At 36.6% G+C, this 19826-nt stretch overlaps 1 protein-coding gene across 1 annotated transcript; it reads left to right on the top strand.

The window, feature by feature from the left end:
* Nucleotides 1-16412: 16412 nt before the first annotated feature.
* Nucleotides 16413-18359, top strand: LOC130742996 (bidirectional sugar transporter SWEET3-like). The gene is made up of 6 exons (XM_057595109.1): nt 16413-16518; nt 16760-16796; nt 16893-17115; nt 17244-17405; nt 17764-17883; nt 17987-18359. Exons 1-6 carry the CDS (start codon nt 16482-16484, stop codon nt 18173-18175), a joined length of 768 nt encoding a protein of 255 aa, XP_057451092.1. The 5' UTR covers nt 16413-16481; the 3' UTR covers nt 18176-18359.
* Nucleotides 18360-19826: the final 1467 nt, after the last annotated feature.

Raw genomic sequence — 19826 nt, 5'->3', positions numbered from 1 at the left:
TCCTAGATTAACCATTTAGCACATAGCATGTGATTCAAACTCAAAAACAGTCAATAGATGAATAATCATCATTGTCAGCCGAAGCCTCAGAAAACATTTTCCCAGTCAAACACAAACAAGTGCATAAACAGTAAATCAAGTCGAATGCGTCGACACCTAAAGCATTAGCTAATAGTTCAGTGAGTAGCCCTCACCTGTAGCTCCTCCAGGGTTCTCCTCAAACGCTCCTTCACAATCCATGCCTTGTTCTTCGGGAAATTCCTCAAAAGAACCTTTAGAGCAAAAACCACAGAATTCCATCATAATCAGTCAGAAACTCAGCAATCAATACTTACTAAGGTTACACGAAGTAGCATATACTCCGAGGTACGATAATCTAACGAAATCGGACAAGTTTTCGAAAAAGAAATTTTCTTCCTCCCCTAGGGTAGCTCACGGCCACACATAACAATTGTGAGTGCCGACTTTTCTTCGATCAAACTTGGTTCCTAGGTTATTATTAGTCGTAACTAAGGTGAATCTAAACTCGGAAAAATTATCGGATCGAAAACTGTCGCAGGGGTATTTTGGACAATATTTTTAGCTCAGAATTTCAAAATTGAAATTTCGAAAAACAAATTGGATGGGGACGTCAACAACGACGTTTATGACGACTAATCCTACTAGCACTAAGCTAAGTCGATAGTTTTCAGCTTAAAGGATGAATCTTTGCCTAAAAATGGGTATTTCCTATAGAAATGAATTCCGGCGGCATTTCGGCGACATTCGGCAAAATGTAATCCGCTATAAGTACTCTTGGGCATGTAGGGAAGAGGTTTAGACACTAAAATCAAGCTATTTGGACAGTTTTACAAAAAGCTCCAAACTTTGAGCACAGAAAGACATAGAAGAAGACGACAGAAATGACGATCAGAAGTGAGGGATAGTATCTATACCTCGTAGTCTTCAAGTAGCAACGAACTGTGAAGCAATCGGGCAAGAAACGGCGAAAATATTCTTCTCCTCCTCCTCCTATGTTGCTCGCGGGTTTGGGGAAAGAAATGGGTAAGTTTTGCCAAAATTTCTCATTTTCTTGCTATTTATAGGTTTTGGAAAATGCGGAAAAATGAAAATTTCGCGATTCCGATTTTTCCGGCTTCATTCTCCGTGAATTCTAAGATAGGTTTTGGCGACAGAATTCCAAAACTCAAAAGAGGTTTCTTGGATTTAAGGTAAACGATTCAAAGTTGGTGTAAATCTATTTTACCAGAAAAACTACTTTTTGCAGTGAATGTCGGAAGAGAAAACTTCCTTCTGAAGAAAGATTGGAAACATCAAGAGAAATGGGTGTACGCGTGTGGAATCTTCATTTGAAGCTCCGAATAGAAAAAGTCTTCATCAACCATTCATTTTAGGTTTCTTGAACTATCAGGGTTTTAGTTTCGGCAAACCTCCGAGGATTGGAATCGGACGTTCGTACATTCTAGGGTTTCGCATCGAATCGCTTGTTTATAGACGATCAAGAGAAGTTCTAACATTTCTCTAAAGATTTTTGGAATTAATTTCCATCGTACCTTTAAGTGTAAATTAGCTGTTTACTAGTGTCCTTGCCCTAGGTTTAGGCGAATATTAGTCGTGCTATAACTTTTATCGATTTTGATACAATGCTTAGACTTTTCCTGAACTTTCTCCTTCATAAAATTTATTTCATTCAATAAACTCTTGTTCAGGTTTCCCTTCACGATACATCAAACCTAATCGTGAATAGGAATTTTATTTACTTATCCTAAACTTAAAAACTTGGGTCTTACATAACTTAACATAAAGTATTCACTTAAGAGTAAAACCTTGATACTTTATGATTCATGAACTTAATTGATCTAATATCCCTATTTTAAGAAGAGATTTTAGAGTAGAAGAAAGAAATCTGGAGAAAGATTATTTTAGGTGAAGTCTTGTACAATACTTGTAATGGAAGAGTCCTTTCTAATACTCAATGCTTGGAGAGGTAGTTGTGAAAGAATACTCAATGCCAGGAGAGGCAGTGGTAAAATAATACTCGTAATGGCTGAAGAGGCATGGACAAGAATACTCGGTATGCCTGGAGAGGCCGACAAGAATACTTGTTATGCCTGGAGAGGCATGGGAAATAATACTTGTTGAGAGGAGTCATGTCTAATACTCAATGCCTGGAGAGGCAGTGCTGAAAGAATACTCGCTAATGCCTGGAGTAGCAGTGGAAAAATAATACTTGTGTTTTGCCTGGAAAGGCAGTGGCAAAAGAATACTCGTTATGCCTGGAGAAGCATGTACAATAATACTCGTTATGCCTGGAGAGACATGTACAAGAATACTCATTGGGAGAAGTCATGTTGATTACATGTAAGGAGAAGTCCTTGGTACTTGATCTTAGTGAAATCTTGGTGCTATCAAAAACTGGAAGTAGCCCTATCGTTCTAGGTGTGAACCAGGATAAAATTGTCTGTGTACATCGTCTACTCTTCTACTCTTACACTTCTGCTGCACCAAACGATACGAACAAAGATGATAATTTTTTTATCGTTTGGAAAATCAAGTTTTAAGTGGAGCACAATTCAAAAGCTCATTTCTTGTGCTACTTTGATCAATTTCATAAATGTGGAAGGGTTCGAATAACAGCTCCCTTTTTTATATATGGCATGTGAGGTGTTTGGAAATTTTTATTTTATGATATTGGGGAGATTCCCTGGCTAGAATTTTTCTTGTTTAGTTAATGGGCTCCGACACTTCTTCCATAAAAAATGATATACTTTTCCTCTTAAATTTGTTATGATGCATCTTTCAATGAATAATTGATAATTTTTATTATGATGTTAAATTTTGGTCATTTAATTATTTTGTTTCTAGTTGTATCTCTATCACTACTCTAATCCAATCATACTAAATAGTTTTAATGAGATCTTCAGCAGTTTTGTTGATATAATCGCACCTTGAGAATTTTTATTTTTATTTTTGTGCCATGCTTTTATTTGTTTTTTCATATTTATTTTTCTTCATTGCTTAATCATTTACTTTTCTAAACGTCTTTTTTTTCCCTTTCAACAATGTTATATCTATTCCCAAATAGGAAGTAGCCATTTAGGTGGAGATCGAAATGCTAGATTTTTTAAATTTTATCTCACTATATCTAGAAGTTACTTAGTTCTCCACCAGACATTATATACAAAGATAATATATTTGCAGAGAATGCAAGCCATATAAAATGGTTGCAGATAGGATAAGCACACAATGCAACAATATTATGAGTGCATGCAGTCGCCATATGGCATTGAGAAAATGGTGTTAGGTAACCCTTGCTTTCCGCGGATATCTATTAGGCCTCACATATACTTGCTTCGTGTTAATTACAAGTTTTGATGCTTTATTCAAATGACATATTTCGTCTCATTTATAGTGCTTCATTATTTTAGATCTGATTTGTTATAAAGAAAAGAATGTTTCTTGTAGTTTAGCATGTTTGCACTTTTTACAAAAACAAAAAGTTGAACTATTGTGCTATGCAAAAGAATGCCAATTTTATCAAGAAGCTATATTACCCTTCCCGGCAGTTAAAAAACGATAAAGTATCACATCTAATATATACGTGAAATTTTTCAAACTTTTTTATAATTATTTTAAAAATAACATCAAAACACTTAAAAACAATTCAACTAAAAGGGGATTATATTTTAATGTTCCGTACTAAAGTCTACTTAAGGGATGAGGGAATATTCTTAGTAAATCCTAGTAGAGCATAAATGGAAGGCTTAAATGTACTTTTGGACCCTCATATTTTAACGTTTTGCGATTGTCAACCCTTATCTTTTTTTTCTACGAATGGGAACCCTATTCTTTCAAAACGTTGCACTGTTTACCCTTCCGTCCAAATCCGTCAAAAACTTGACGGAACACGCTGATATGGCCTTCCACGTGGATAAAAGGGGGATTTAAAAAAAATGGCTTAAATGCACTTTTGGACCCTCAAGTTTACATTTATTGCGATTGTTGACACTGATCTTATTTTTAGTTTGAGTGGAGACCCTAATCTTTCAAAACGTTGCACCGTTTACCCTTCTGTCGGAAGGCTAGGTAATTGGGTTCCGTCAAGTTTATGACGGATTTAGACGGAAGGGTAAACGGTGCAACATTTTGAAAGATTAGGGTCGCCATTCGTAGAAAAATAAGATCATGGTCAACAATCGCAAAAAATATAAACTTGGGGGTCCAAAAGTGCATTTAAGCCAATATGATGTAAAATAAGGAAATATCCTCATTTATGATCAAAATGGTGCCTAGTACAATGATGGACCCGTCTTATATAGCGGGTGTAGTCCTTATCTAGAAGATTCTTGGATTTGGGCCATATTTAGCTAAGGCCCAAATCTCAATACAAATATGACATTTAATTAGAGCTGGGTATGCGGTTAGACCGCCCCGCGTAGGCCCACATTTAAACAGGCCTCTATTACGCTGGTCCGCCCCCGCCCCGCGGATAAGCGGGCTGGCCCACGGGCCACAAACCAAATAAAAAAATAATAAAAATCCAATTTAAAACTAAATTAAAAATATTTTTTTTCATTAAAAACCTTATAAATGACTAAATTAAAAAATAAATGGATTTTTTTCCAAAGTTGTCAAACTTTGTTTGTCAAACTTTGTTCATACATAATAATTCATAATTAGTAAACTCAAATCCATTCTTAACTTCTTGCATATAGTATTACTATAAATTCAAATAACATAAAAGAAAGTCTTACAAATCCAGACAGTAAGTCTAACAAATCCAAACATGAAGTCCTTAAGTAATGCACACAAGTCTTACAAATCTTAAAGTTGAACAAACATGTCTTAAAAATCTAAAACAAACCAAAGCATCAAATATCAAATTCATGCATCAATCATCAATTCTTCATTCAACATTCTTGGATGTAGGTGGCTCCAACTTTTTGATTAAGCTCCCTCCTCATTTTCATCATCTTCTTCATCTCCTACAACTCAAATTCAAATGTTATAAGTCATAATTGATAATAAATTTAAAAGATAAAAAATAATTCAATGTATGATTTTGTAAACATTTCGTACATGAAAGGATGCAATAATTACCAGAGAGAGGAATCGGTTGGACTTTTGTCTTTTGGTGTCTTAAACTTTTTTTTTTTTCTGTTGGGCCAGTTCTTCAATTCAAGACTTATATTTTTTTTCTTTTGTAATGCGGTCCAGCCCGCAAAACCGCGGTTCAACCCGCCTGAACTCGCGAGTTGAGCGGGCCAGACCGCGTACGTAGGCCCACTTTTAAACGGGCAACCAATCACCGGGCCACAGCCCGCGCGGGCTGCGGGTTAAGCGGGCCAATTCGCCCAGCTCTACATTTAATTAAGAGATGATCCATTAGACCACTCCTCCGTCTTCACGTATTCAACGATTAGGTGGTCATCGGAGGTGGATATCTCCAAGACACTTTGACGTTCGAGTCAGTAAAATTGATGAAAAAGAACTAGGATTAAGATTAAAAGGTAGTCTGTATCTAAAGAGTGTCCCCTAGTATGTGTATACACTTAAAGTAAACTAGAAGGATTCATGCAATGATATAATAGAGATATGCTAATAAATGACATATATAGGATGTTGTCAATATTGAGTCAAGGTACATAAGCCTATCATTTTATTCTATAACAATACCCTCCCCCCCCACCTCTCCAAGTATCTCATGTATTAGGATGTTTGAACAGTCAAGATCCGAGAAAGTCTCTAGTTTGAAGAAATGTGATGCTTGATCTGCCTCATGTGGTATCCTCAGCGATGAGCATAACAACTTCAACAAATGTGTTCGGGATGATATATATAAGCTGAATTCATATTGCCATAATTTTTTACCTTTTGTATTGACGCCTTGTCGTTTAAGGTCCCCCCAAATAGGCAGATGTATGTCTTGTCATGATTTGACCATTAATGGAGTAAGTGAACGCCTTCAATTTTTGGGTTTGTGCGGATTTATTCGGTGTGATTCTCTAAAGATGACGCAATGATTCACATGGTGTAAAAAGTTCGTATATGCCCTCGCATGGGAAGTGAAATATCGTCTTTGTCCCTGGTTCATTGACTTTAAATCAATAACTTGGGTGCCATTTCTCCTTCTTTCTATTTTTACCATCTTTATCAAGCATCTGCCTGTACTGACCTCCAACATAGGGCACATGAGTCACTTCTTTCTTGCTAAGATCTTCAAATCTCTTCCAATTTGCAAAGTTCTTCATTCTTCATAATGTATTCCTTTTTTATTGCATGGTCGCAAGTTAGGATATAGAGAAAGTTGGAAACATTGTGTTGTGCATGCCACTTTGTTTGTTTCGCCGTTGTGGCGATGGAAGGTGATGGTTGTCTCCATTTCTCTCACTACCATGTGTAATCTATGGTGTTGCAAATATGTTGTTGGCCATAATGTTTGGAGACAGTAGTTAAAGGTGTAGACTTTGTGCTTCCCTAGAGGTCTTTCCTTTATTAATTCTTGGCTCTGGCCCATTCTTTATTTACATGTAGGTTTATTCCGCAGCATGGTTTGAGGAGTGCTTCTCCAAAATTATTCATAAGACATTTCCCTCCATACCATTCCCTTAAGAAGGGTGTTAATCCTCTTCTGTATTGGATTGACCCTTGTGTGTTGAGTATTTGATCCAATTTAACAAAGATGGATGAGTCATTACTCTAGTTTTGGTTATCTTTTTCGGGAGAAGGTCTTCATGAGAAGAATTTGTAGTTGAAATTTCATGTAGATTTGACAAGGTGTGCGACTAGTTTCCTGGAAATGGTGAGTCATTTCCTATATATGTATGATGACATAGTTACAATGCTTGGTGTCTATATCCCTTTTTCAAAGGTTGAGATCCAAGTTCTGAATCATCTATGAGTCGTGTGTTCTTAGCTCCACATGAATGGTCAGTGTTTGCTAGATCTTTCCAAACTCTTTTACGAGCTCTTGGCTTAAAGCATTCTTGCCCTTTGTCCATTAATTTTTCTACATGCTTTACCCCACTAAGAGAAGTTGGGTAAGACTTGACGAAGTCCCTAGATCTTTCATAGATTTGTATCAACGTGAAAAAGTCTTGTATAAGGAGGTTTTTTGAGTGCTTAGGATTGTTGATAGTGACCCCTTCCTGAGTAACTCACAGACGAACATGCATCATATGCCCTTTACTGGTCAAAGATGCATTACGATTTCCTTGATGAAAGTTACTTGGTTAGGAAAGATCAGCATTCTTAGATAGATTTGCAGTCACAGGAAACTTTTACTAAACTAATAGCCGAGGGGGGTGAGCATCTCAAGTGTTGAGCCCTTATAAATTCTCCACTTGTAGGTTGGGAGGCCCATTGTAGTGAGAATAAGGTTGTTCTATCATGAACATTAAGATGAAGTATAGTACCTAGAGTGTAAGGAACGTGATATGAGATTCCTAGAAAGAATGAGAGCGTAACCGCTTAGAGAGAGAAAGTAACTGAATCTCAAGCTTGTTATTTCTCAAATGAGCTAAGAGTCATTTACATTTGGTATCCCTCCCCTATTTATAGTTGGGGGAGTTGGGCTTAGCGCCTCTAATTCATTATAATGGGCCAGTTAGGCCTCCGGGATGAAGGCCTAAGTCCCTGGTCCGCTCCTCACCTTAGGCCAACGCCCCTGGGCGAGGAACCCTGGGATCTCGCCCAGTCCACAAGTCCATAAGACACCGAGCTCAAAGCATGAGAGTTAAGTGTGTCTTTAAACAAAAGAGACGAGGCGATGGACGTAAGAAATTAACTAATGCTAAACATAAAGTACAAAAATGAAGAGCAATTGCCAATATGGCTTGGTAATTTAGAGCTTAAAAATCTACAATGTTGAACGCCTCGTCACGCCCCCTTGGCGGCTCGAGTCCACAAGCAAGCTTGTGGCGATGACGGTTGATTTGCTCGTCCCGACGCGGCCACGCATGTGTCCTAAATCCTGAGACCTTGATGCGCTCAGGGCCTTCAACATGTGGCAGCTTAGGCCTGCAAAATCTCAACTACTTCCTCGAAACGTCCCCTCGAATCCCCAAAAAGCCTGTCTATCTTTAGCCGTTTGCAATTTCCCCTTACTGAGTCATTCCCACTTCCCGAAATCCCGCAACTGCAATCATTCCTCCCGCTGTTATGGGGCACGATCTTCTACCTTTCCTCCACATTTTTCAACAGCTGCCCTCAACGTCCCTTCACACGTTCTCCTTAATCATTACCTTTTGCTTATAAAGACGTTTTTCCACTTATCCCTTAACCTCCGACTTGCTAATCCCCTCTGCAAACCACTGTTTTTACTTTCATAGCTTCCCACGCGCCGCCCTTCCTTCCGGCAGATCTCCACAACGTTAAGGTGACCCTTACTTCTTATACCCCTTTTCGTAATGACAACGAAGCGCCGTACTAGAAACCCCAAACGCGACGTCACTGTCGCCACCCCCTAAGGTGCGTTCCTCCTATTGATCTGCCCCCCCAGGGGAGCTCCGCTTGAAGAAAAGGACATCGTTGCCTTCCGAACGAGAACTGGGAATCCTTGCTGGTCCCCGCCATAAGGCCCTACCCGCCGGGACGATACCCAACCAACCATCCAGCTTGGATCAGTGGTCATCCATTTGCGAAATTTCTTCGGAATCCGGTGGGTTTTGCTATGAGAAACCTCTTGACAACCTTATGATTTACGGCGTGTGCACAACCGCCGAACGTCCTTGGCTCCGTCCCCAAGACAACCACGTGGGTGTTCCCCACTTCTTCTATGCGTATGGATACATGTTCACAGTTTGGGAATTAGGTTTCCCTTTTCCCCTTTCATATGCTCCGTGCTTCATAGCATCAATGTCGCTCCCAGCCAACTTCACCCCAACAGTTAGGCTTTCCTATGATGCTTTGAAATCCTCTGCGACGTGATTCAGCAAGAGCCTGAACCCTCCAACTTCTTCTATTTGTATCGCGTGTCCGCCCAGCCGTCGCCGCCACGTAACTGGGTTTCCCTGGAAGCTAGACCCGGACGTTAGCGCTTCACCCTTTTTGGCCCAACATTGCTGTCGATTTGGCTCGGAAGTTCTTCAGGGTCGTGGTGTCCCATGAGTATCCTGAGGTTTTTACCCATAGGGACGGCACCGCCCGATTCCCCCTCTACTGGACCCAAGAGGTGCTCCAAGTAATTGACCCACCTGAAGATTCCTTAACCCCTGATGACAAAGCTGTCATCAGCTTCCTGGCTAGACTTCCGGTTTTAGACTTCACTCGTGTAATCGATAAATCTTTTCTCACTACCTACTCCGTCTTTCCTGCTTTCTGCTAGCTTACCCTTGCCGCTCTTTGCTTCAAGAAAAATACGCCAAGTCAGCGAGAACCATCTAATGAAACAACAAACAAATATTAAAAGTAAATCAACAAATATTGACATGAATCAATGTCAACAAAATCCCACATTATAGTTCTCATAACAATATAAAAATGACTTCCGAATTTTGAAACCTTAAACCTAAATTTATAACTAAAATAAAAGGGATTTCGGGTTCAAAGTCTTGGAATAGAAAAATAGAAGTCAAGTTGATGTATGTTCTGGATTCTAAATTGGTGACCAAAAAAAGAAGTCAGGTTGATGCATGTTTTGGGTTCTAAATCGCTGAACAAAAGAAGGAGAAGTCACGTTGATGTATGTTCAAGGGTTCTAACAAAATGTCAAAAATTAGAATTCAGTATAAGGCATGTTTCGGGTTTTAAATCCTAGAAAATAAATAAAATTCAAGTTCAAGTACGTTATGGGTTTTAAATTCTGGAAAATGATTTACCCATTGGATCTAGGTATATTCTCGAATCTAAATCTAAGAACAAATATATAAAAGACTTCAGGGCTCTAGATCCCAAAAAATAAATACAATGAATAAAAAATTCAACCAGAATTTAGAACCTGAAATGATAAACAAATCAAAAATCCTACTGGCATTTAAATATCGGAATAGTAAATATATCACAAATCCTACTGGCATTTAGATGCCGAAATAGTAAATATCACAAACCAGAATTTACATCTCGAATCTCACTGGTATTTAAAACTCGGAAGGTAATTTATGCTCTGGGATTTAAAACCTGGAACGATGAAGCTCCACTCCAATGGCAGAAGCTTTGCCACGGAGAAGACGGAAAGGAAGATGAAGAGACAAGGAATGTGAAGCGAATCTGGAAGTTATATGGGGAAAATGATGTAGATTAAATAATGGTGTAAGTGGCTGAAAATGAAGCGGAAGCAAGAAGCGAGAGTGGAGATGATGAAGCGGAAGCAGAAGCCGAAGCGAGAGTGGAGAGTGAGAGGGGAGGTTGAGAGTGAGAGAGAAGGTTAAGAGAATGAAAATGGAGAAGGTTGAGAGTGAGAGAAAAAGGGTATTTTTAGGATTTTAAAAAATTGGGTAGAGTGGAAAGTCTAGTTGGTGGAGTGTTAAATTGAACCCCTAAACTACAAGCAAACACAAGCTGTCTAAGAGTAACACAAAAGGTGTGGCCTACACTATACAACACATCCAAAAGTTTAAAGTGAATGTTGCATCCAAATCCATGGCCCAATTTTTGAAACATGGGATGATAAGACTAAGAGAAGCCTCCTCGTCCCTGATCTGGAACGCGCCAAAGTTGAACTCTGTATGTGTGTGTTTGATCCATCAAGTAGTCAAAAAGTATTGCTGTAACGCGCCAGCTGCATGCGGGTGAAACAAAAAATGTGGGAATGATTTTGGATGGCGCCAGCTATGTCGCGCAACATATATATCTATCTAACTCAATAAATCAAGGTTCCTTCTTCTACTTGTGTTATTTACTATTATGTGGCATCAGTAACGCATGCAGAACCCAACTAAACCGAGGGGATCAGAAACCCATTGCTGGATTTGAATTTGATAATGTGTAAAAAGAACAAAAATTAAAAAATTAACATCAAAGATCTTTGTAAATATATGTGGCCATTTTAAGTTTATGTTTCAATTGAAAACAGGAAAAAGCACAGATTGTAACTCTAGCAAGTACTTTAACACAATTGTATATATAATAGTTGAAACCAATTACTTTAACATAATTTTATTAGAATGCACATGGGTTGGGTTGGATGGATTTTTGGCTAATTAGAATCCGAATCGATCAAAACTGTTTGGGTTGGGTTGGAATTCGTGAATTTTTACATACGGACCCGAACCAACCCAATCTGACAATCTTTGGGTTGGTTTAGATGGTTTGATTGTATCGTTATATTAAAATAAAAGTAAATTAGGACTATTGGAAAATATTAAAAATAAGTACTTTAGGTCTCCAACATGCAATTACATCATAAGTTCATGACTACCGTCTACTCACATCCATACAAAAACAAATAACTAAACAAGTACTCCAAGTTTTTAACTATGACAAAAATTACAAATAAATTAGTCTCCTAGTCTTCTAAAAATTACTATAGTAGTAGGACTTCAAATCTCCGTAAATCACATATCCTACTAGTAGGTTAGGTAAAAGTTAAAATTATTAAAAATATTATTAAATAATATATTATTATATGATTGTATTTCGGGTTGGGTTTGGATGAATTATTATAGAATTTGATATTCGATCCGAAGATGATTGGATCGTAATAAAATTCATCTGATAAACTCGTTTGAATTAGATTGGGTTGTGCGGTATCATTAGCTTGACCTGACCCGTGTGCCCCTTAAATTTTATGTTCGTTGATTTACCTGCTTGGTGGTACATAAATTTTGTGTGATCGAGGTAAAAAGGAAAGGAAAGGGAGAATTAATTAACATAAAAAATATACTAAATTTTCAATAAATTTTGAAAATATATTTTAATTGAAGTGGCTAATTTCCTTGTATTGTCCTCTAGCTATAATACATTTTTAGGAAAATGCATAAAAAATTGAATTATTTTATTTATTTTTATTGCAAGAGAAAAAATGAATTAAAAAGTCTTTTCGACCAATCTTATAAGGCATCACATCAACAAAGACAACGTAACCCCGATCTTGTTGGAGAGATGGATAGTTTATGCTTTGTGGAATGCTAACCAATAAAAGTTCTTTGGTTAGTTGAGATTTTTCCAGAGTCTAATTGTTCTCCCAAAGGTTCAAAGAATTATCATTGATGCTTAATTAATGAGAGTGACAAAATTCTTTATTCTTCTGCCAAACAGGATCACTTAAATTCGTTGTGCTTATAAAAAAAAAACTTAAATTCGTTGTGTCATTATATAATCTAATTGAGAATCTTCTACTACTTATTTCCTCTCAAAGAAAAAGTGGATTGTTGAATCTGATACTGAGACTGATACCTATCTATGAGAAACGATGAATAATAATAATAACGAAATAATACAAATTTTCAATGCTTTTTTTACATTATAGGATGTTATGGAGCTAGAGTGAAAAACTTCATTCTAGAGTGTCAAAGGGCAAAGCAATCTTTCGGTCAATGTTATGGATTTGAAAATCTATACCTATGTAACAAAAAAAAGTGAACGCCAGGTTGTGAGAGTTACAAATCTTGCAATTAAAATTTATTAAAAAATATTTTAAAAGAGTTTATGGATATACACTTTTATTTTTGTAAAATAAATCAATGGCTGTAATTTTGTGCAATTCCAAAGAAGAATCAATTGTGACGGGCGAAAGAAAAGGCCAGGGCAAGAATGCGGTAGGCAGTAGTCCTATGAATAGGTAGAACCATTCAAGACATCCGTTCAAGGTTTATAGAAAAGTTTCGGTTAAACTGATAATAATTAAATAATATTTATAATACTATTTTTTTTGAAACTATTTTTAATACTATTTACTATAATATGCAATATATTTACCTAAGATATTAAGAAATGTAAAAAATTCAATGATTAAATATACAGTTTTAAATTAAAAAAATGAAATATTTATAAACTAACTGTTTCAACATGGTTTCCAACACTGATTATCATGTGATTTTAGATCAGTTCAACCGGCTCTTGATCGGTTGAACTGATGTAAACCGATTAAGTTCGATTCTTGAGTATGTTGGTTTTCGTGACTAAACCGACCCTCAATCTGGTTCCGGTCAAATAGTATTTTGATTTTTGAATATATGTTTGATTTTGCATATCAAACACACTTCAAGCCAATGATGAATAAAAAACAATGTCGTAGGGACAATACACATTGAGTAGTGACGAGTCAAATTTTAAGCTGCGGGATGACATATATAAATTTATAACAGTAAAAATATAATATATTATCACTAAAAATATTAGTTTACATTATAATTGTTCTCGATAAGTTTTCCATGGAATTATGTTCTTGTTTTTCTCTTATAAAAATCTATATACTCAATAATTCCGTGTTTAAGGTTGACAAAGAAATTTCAAAAAAAAAAGGTTGACAAAGAAGTTGTTTGCTTGGATGTTATTTTTCTTATAAGAAAACTTATGTGCACTTTAAAAATTATGAAAAAATCACGGGGCAAATTTGTACTAATATATACTAGTATTTAAAATAAGGTTTAAATCTATTTTCCGATGTAACAAAAAAAAAAATTTAAATCTTGTGGGCCATAATAGGAGTGCGTTACGTTTATGTCTGCTTTAAGGCACGTAATTCGGAAGATACCTGAATAAGCTTGCAATTTAACGTGTTTTCAGAGTGTTACACGATTAGGAAACGTGAAACAAACATAGTGAATTGTATCTATTCTTTTATTAATTTTATAATATGTTGTGTTTGGTTGAGAAGAAAATTAAATAAGAAAAAAGAGAGGGTAAAAAATCCAGATTTCACTGCATTGTCATCCATTTGGTTAAGAAAGAAAATGAAATGATAGAAAAGTACGTAATGTGATTCTCTATGTATTTTTCATTTTTTCTTTCATAAATGATTTTTTTTAAATCAAAACCAATCAATTAAGAAGAAGCAAATGACACAGAGGCCAGTACATCAGATTGGACAATAATGCCAATAAATCGAGGAGGTACCTCCTCAATCCACACAACCTCACCCAAGGAAAACGATAAAGAAGCTAAAACATCAGCCGCACAGTTACTTGTACGGCGAACGAACAGTAAAGAAAACAGCTCAAAGTTTGAAAGTAGAAAATTACAATCTCTCACAATAGAATCTAAGAAAGAGCAACCACCAATGCGTTTACAGGCTTCAGCTTAAGGTACGTAGGCAATCATTTTCAAACACAACCCGCCGGAAACAAAGATCCCTCGCCAACGTCATTGACCACCGCATGGATAAAGCTTCTGCCACCGTAGGGGATTTGACCGGACCATATTTCCAACAAGTCGCTGCTAGAACTTCAGCATGCATATCTCGTGCAAAAAAACTGAATCCGCCGCGTCCCTCATGTGTAACCGAGGCGTCGAAATTGATTTTGAAGAGACCTGGAGCATGTCGGGACCAATGTGTGGGGTGGTGTTGCGTCGTACGAGCTGGACCCGCCACCATGGCCTGTTCCGGATGGAACAGAGAAGCTTTCCGAAGCGTTTGATCCATTGTTCCCTGCGCGTTCTGGAAAACTAGCTCATTGCGCGAGCTACACACAACATAAAGAATCTCTAAAAAAAATCGCAGTCTTTCTTCATCAGCTACCTGCAAAAATAAAGCATAAGTTCATGCAACTTACGCTCTTGTTGCATACGCAAACCCAAGCTGCTAGCAAACCACGTTGCTTGCCCCAGCGGTCAGAACAAAAGAGCATGGTGCACGGACTCTAGGGCTTCATGGCAACGAGGACATGTTGGGTCCAACGCCAAACCGCGCATATGGAGCACTTCACGGACGGGAAGAGCTACCAAGCAAGCTCGCCAACCAGTTTCGCGGCATCTAGGGAGGGTTGGAGCTTTCCATATTTTCCTCCAAGCTGCACTAGGCAAAGAAGGCATGGTTGAAACCATACCAGTAGAGAAGATGTAACTAGGTAAATGATTGGAGAAGATGTAATTTTCCGGTGAAAGAAAAAAAATGTAACTACCTCTTTTTACTTAAAATATTAAGAGTTTAATTTTCGACGGTGTATTTACACCGTCAATCAATCAGATTTCAACAATGTGAGAAATTTTTTTTTATTTAATTTCATTAATTGACGCAGCATATTCTTACAATTTGATTGGTTGACATGTAAAAAAACTTTACATTGCTAGTGTATCATCCTTTTTCTTAAATATTAATATCATTTTGTAAAATTAATTTTCTCTTTCCTCCATATACTTTTCTACTCTCATGCAAAATAATCCAAAATACTATCTCAACTTGCTTTTTGTTTCTTAAATTTTTCGTTGTTTCATTCCACTTTCTTTTATTCCATTTTTTTAACTACCAAACAAAGCAGTGAGGTTCAGCCTATTTGATCCAAATTGAAAATTTTCACCAACTGTTGAGCTGCTAAAATAAATGGGTTGGAAAATAAAGTTTTGCTTATAAAAAAATGAGATATATTCCTTGCCTTAGCAAAATAGAATTTCAAAAATATGCGGCTTGCCAAATAAATTTCACACCTCTGCAAGATGGAAGCCACGTCATATAGAACAGATCGTTTCAGTATTGTTTTTAGACGCATTATTGGGATCTATAATGCTTTACCAACAGAAAAGAAAAGAAAAGTAAAGCAACACCAAATGCGTATATCAACTGGTATGATATTATTTTATCGTATGTGGAGAAGGTCTTAAGATTGGATATATGTGAACGCATTTATGTTAAAAATTTAGTTGGAAAAAACTTTTCCATCCAAAATGATACTACTCAACTCAAACATGATTACCTTTTAAGTTGAGGATACGAACAGAAAAGTAAAGGCACTTCAAAATTAAAAATATATAGTTTTAAAAACAAAACACATAGCCAAAATATTGAAGACAACGTGAATTATCAAGTGTCACGCAAGAAATTTGTGAAGAAGGGAGCCATCACACAACAAGATTATGGCAAATAATGTATGTGTGTATCTCTTGCTTCAGCATTATAACACAAGCCTCTAAAAAAAATAAAAAGGAATATGGGGACTGGAGGGGAATTTAGAAGAATACACTCATTTTGAGCAAGTTGATAAAAAAGCTTGTCAATTTGAACCAAGTTTTGCATCCACATGTTTATTAAAGCCGTAAAGAGCAATTCTTCCTTTAGTCTGAGTCTCGGCATAACGGTAAGGTCACTGCTACATGACTTTTCGGCTACAGATTTAAATGATTACATTAGCCTTTTGTAAGAGTAGAATGTAAAACTACCTACATTAAATTTATAAAATGAGACCGACCTCACGCATAACGAGCAGCATGATTTAGTTTTTTCTTTTCATTTTCCCTATTTTCCACTTTTAATACTATTTTAAGCTTCACCACTATACGCGTTCAGCATTGCTTACAATCAGCTATAAATAGAGCATCCCCCAACAGTCTTCTTGGTCGTAAAAAATCTTCATCTCTTCTAAGCTAAGCATAAAGCAAAGAACTAAAAAATGGCAGAGACCCTTCGCATGGCTGTTGCTGTTCTTGGTACTATTTTGTTCATTCATTCCTTAGTTTAACTGCTTAAACTACTTAACAAATTTTTGGAAATCCTTCTTCTACGGTTCGGTTGATTCTAAACTCAAAATCAATTCTCGGAGCAAACTAGCTTCTCTGAGTAGCTTCTGATCTCCTTAACTGATTCTGAGTAAAAATAAGCTGACCCAAGATGCTATGATTATACTTTGAGTCTTGAACAAAAAGTGACTGATTTGCATTTTTCTTGCAGGCAATGCTGCCTCAGTGTCACTTTATGCTGCACCAATGTATGTTACAAACCTTATTCTCTTCTAGTATTTCCATTTCCGTTTCATCTTCCATTATCAAGTGTTGAATGGTTTCCATGCTTTTCATGTGTACAGGGTCACGTTTAAAAGGGTGATAAGGAAGAAAAGCACAGAGGAGTTTTCATGCATCCCTTACATCATTGGACTGTTGAACTGTCTCCTCTTCACTTGGTATGGATTGCCTTTTGTTAGCAACAAGTGGGAAAATTTCCCTCTCGTCACGGTTAATGGCGTCGGTATCGCTCTTGAGTTGTCTTATGTTCTCATATACTTCTGGTTCGCTTCCTCCAAAGGAAAGGTGAGTAATTAACAATTACTTCCTAAACATCTTTGAAGTTACTCTTTTATTTCTTTGATCGCGCCCTTGCACAATTTACATAAATGGGAAGTGACAAGTTTTTCTGATATACAAATTTTTTTGTGCAGGTGAAGGTAGCCATGATCACGATTCCAGTTCTGCTTGTGTTCTGCATAACTGCTGTGGTATCAGTTTTTGCCTTCCATGATAGTACTCACAAAAAGCTACTTGTGGGTAGCTTAGGCTTAGGTGTTTCCGTTGCAATGTACGGATCTCCTCTGGTAGCAATGGTGAGTCATGGTTGTTTCCTCTGAAAAATTGTCATACTAGCACATGTGTTCTTGGTAAAATGCAAACTAAAAGAAAGGAAAGTTAAACCAGAACAGAGGAACAGAGCAGTTCTTAATTAGGTAGCATGTTTTGAAATTGCCAAAATCAATTATGTGGAGAAGCTCTTCTGAGAAACTTCTCGATTTCATGTCAGAATTGATTCTGAGAAAAAACTTGTTGATCTGAAAATGCTAATTACCTCAGTAACTAGAATGGTGATGGAACATTAAAAAAAAGTTTGCTTTAGTGATTTTTATTTTTGGGGGTTTGTAAATCATGAATTGAATGTAACATAGTTTTATTTTCTTATTAGTGCAGAAGAAGGTTGTACAAACAAAGAGTGTGGAGTTCATGCCACTACCATTATCCATATGCACATGTTTTGCTAGTACACTCTGGTTAACTTATGGGATCCTCATTCGTGATATTTTTGTTGCGGTTTGTACCATAATCCCTAATTAATCATAATCTCATAAATCATAGAGAAATAAAAGTTAAGTATTTTAAATACTAATGTTATGTTTTTCCAACTATGATTCAGGGGCCAAGTGTGGTTGGAGTTCCATTAGCCATACTTCAGATAGTCCTTCACTGCAAATACCGTAAGAGGAGTGTTGCTGAAGAACCAAACAAAAGGGACATGGAAAAGGGTAACTTGGAGAAGGTGGACATTGAAATTGGGGAAGTGGAAAAGGATGTCACAAATCATCATGATAAGGCCAACTCGTGAACAAAAGTTATGGGGAGTGATGTGGAAAAGGTTGAAGAGATTTCAGAATGTTCTATTCAGATTCCTTCTTTTGTGTTTGTTTCTCTGTATTACCAAATTTTATCTACTTAGCTACATCTAGATGTATTAACCCCATAAAATTCACTCGTAGTTCTTAATAAATTCCTTCTTTTATTGACCATAATGCATGGTTTGGTTTACTCATTCATTATTATTGTTTGTGATGTGAAGCTCAATACCCCTTGAAGAAAAATGAATCATGTCAACATCAAATATACAATTTTAAGGGATGTGGATCCTCTGCAGTTCTTCTGTTGCTGCAGCATGTATCATTGACTTAAATTCATTCATAAACTACTTTATAACCATTGGAAGCATAGATGAGTGACTGAGATGGTCAAGAAGAAAGGTTGCAAGTCAAAGTGATGTAGGAATCCATTTTCAATTTTAAGGCGACACTTTTAATTTTGTAAATTGTAATGCTGGTCTGTTGATCATATCATGAACTCATGTCACTAATGCTTTGTTTCGCTTATCTAAAAAAACTAATGCTTTGTTTCCCATAAAGAAAAATAATGCAAATATATTTTAAGCAAACCTGCACTTATTGAGATACAGATTGAAAACTGTGAAAAAAAAAGTGAGATATGATAAATGATATAATAGAAAAAAGAAAAACAAAAGGAGTGAAACTATGACATAGGAGAACGAGGGTGTGCACATATCAAAATTGTCCAATAAATAATTTGAGAGGGAAAAAATAAGGAAAAAGAAAACACATATTTCGAGAACTTTTCTCTCATCCAGCTTCAATGCAAAAGTAGTGGACTGGGGGCGCTTGCCTCAGGGTGGTGAGTGAGCCGGGAAGTTTGGGCCTCCCCCGAGGGGCCCAACTGGCCCACTAAGGACAATTATGAGCGCTAAGTCCAACCTCAAGCCTATAAATAGGGGGCGGTTACCAATTGTAAGGGACTCTTAGCTCATTTGAGAAATAACAAACTTGAAATTCAGTTACATTCTCTCTCTAAGCGGTTACAAGCTCTCTCTTTCTCTAAATCCTCAGGTTGCAATCCCTTCACTCTAGATACCATACCTCACCTAAATGTTCTTGGATAAAACAAGTAGAAAGGATGGAATGAATAAAGTGGGCCCCACATAAACTTGTTCCCCGAATTGGATAAAAAAGGTGAGGTGAGGGTATTTTTTGTGATTTGATCAAAATAACCTTATAATATTAAATTATTAATAAATACTAATAATACTAATTATATAAAAAATTAACTTTAGTTTTAAAACTACATATTTATATAATGTTACAAAAAAAACTATATATTTATAAAACGTTAACTGTTTTTTTACATGGAGGGGCTAAATCCTAAGAAAACACTACTTAGGAATAAAAGTAGAAACAGAGGATGCAGACTCCAACATATCATAAGAAATCAGTCTATGACATTCTCCAAACGGAGAATACATCAAGTGATTACCAAAGGGAAATAGAAGCTCAATATAAACCATGTAGTCCGCAAGAGTGCTCGCCTTCCTTTGGGCATTATGAAACTTCATATCCTCATGCTCAACTTGCAACTAACAAATAGATTGTGCAAAGTCTCATAAGGATGATAGCTAACATCGGAGGACATAAGACGAA

Source organism: Lotus japonicus, chromosome 1 (genome assembly GCF_012489685.1).
Source record: "Lotus japonicus ecotype B-129 chromosome 1, LjGifu_v1.2".
Lineage (NCBI taxonomy): Eukaryota > Viridiplantae > Streptophyta > Magnoliopsida > Fabales > Fabaceae > Lotus > Lotus japonicus.
Note: the sequence above shows the minus strand (reverse complement) of the source record. Positions and strands in the feature narration are given on the sequence as shown.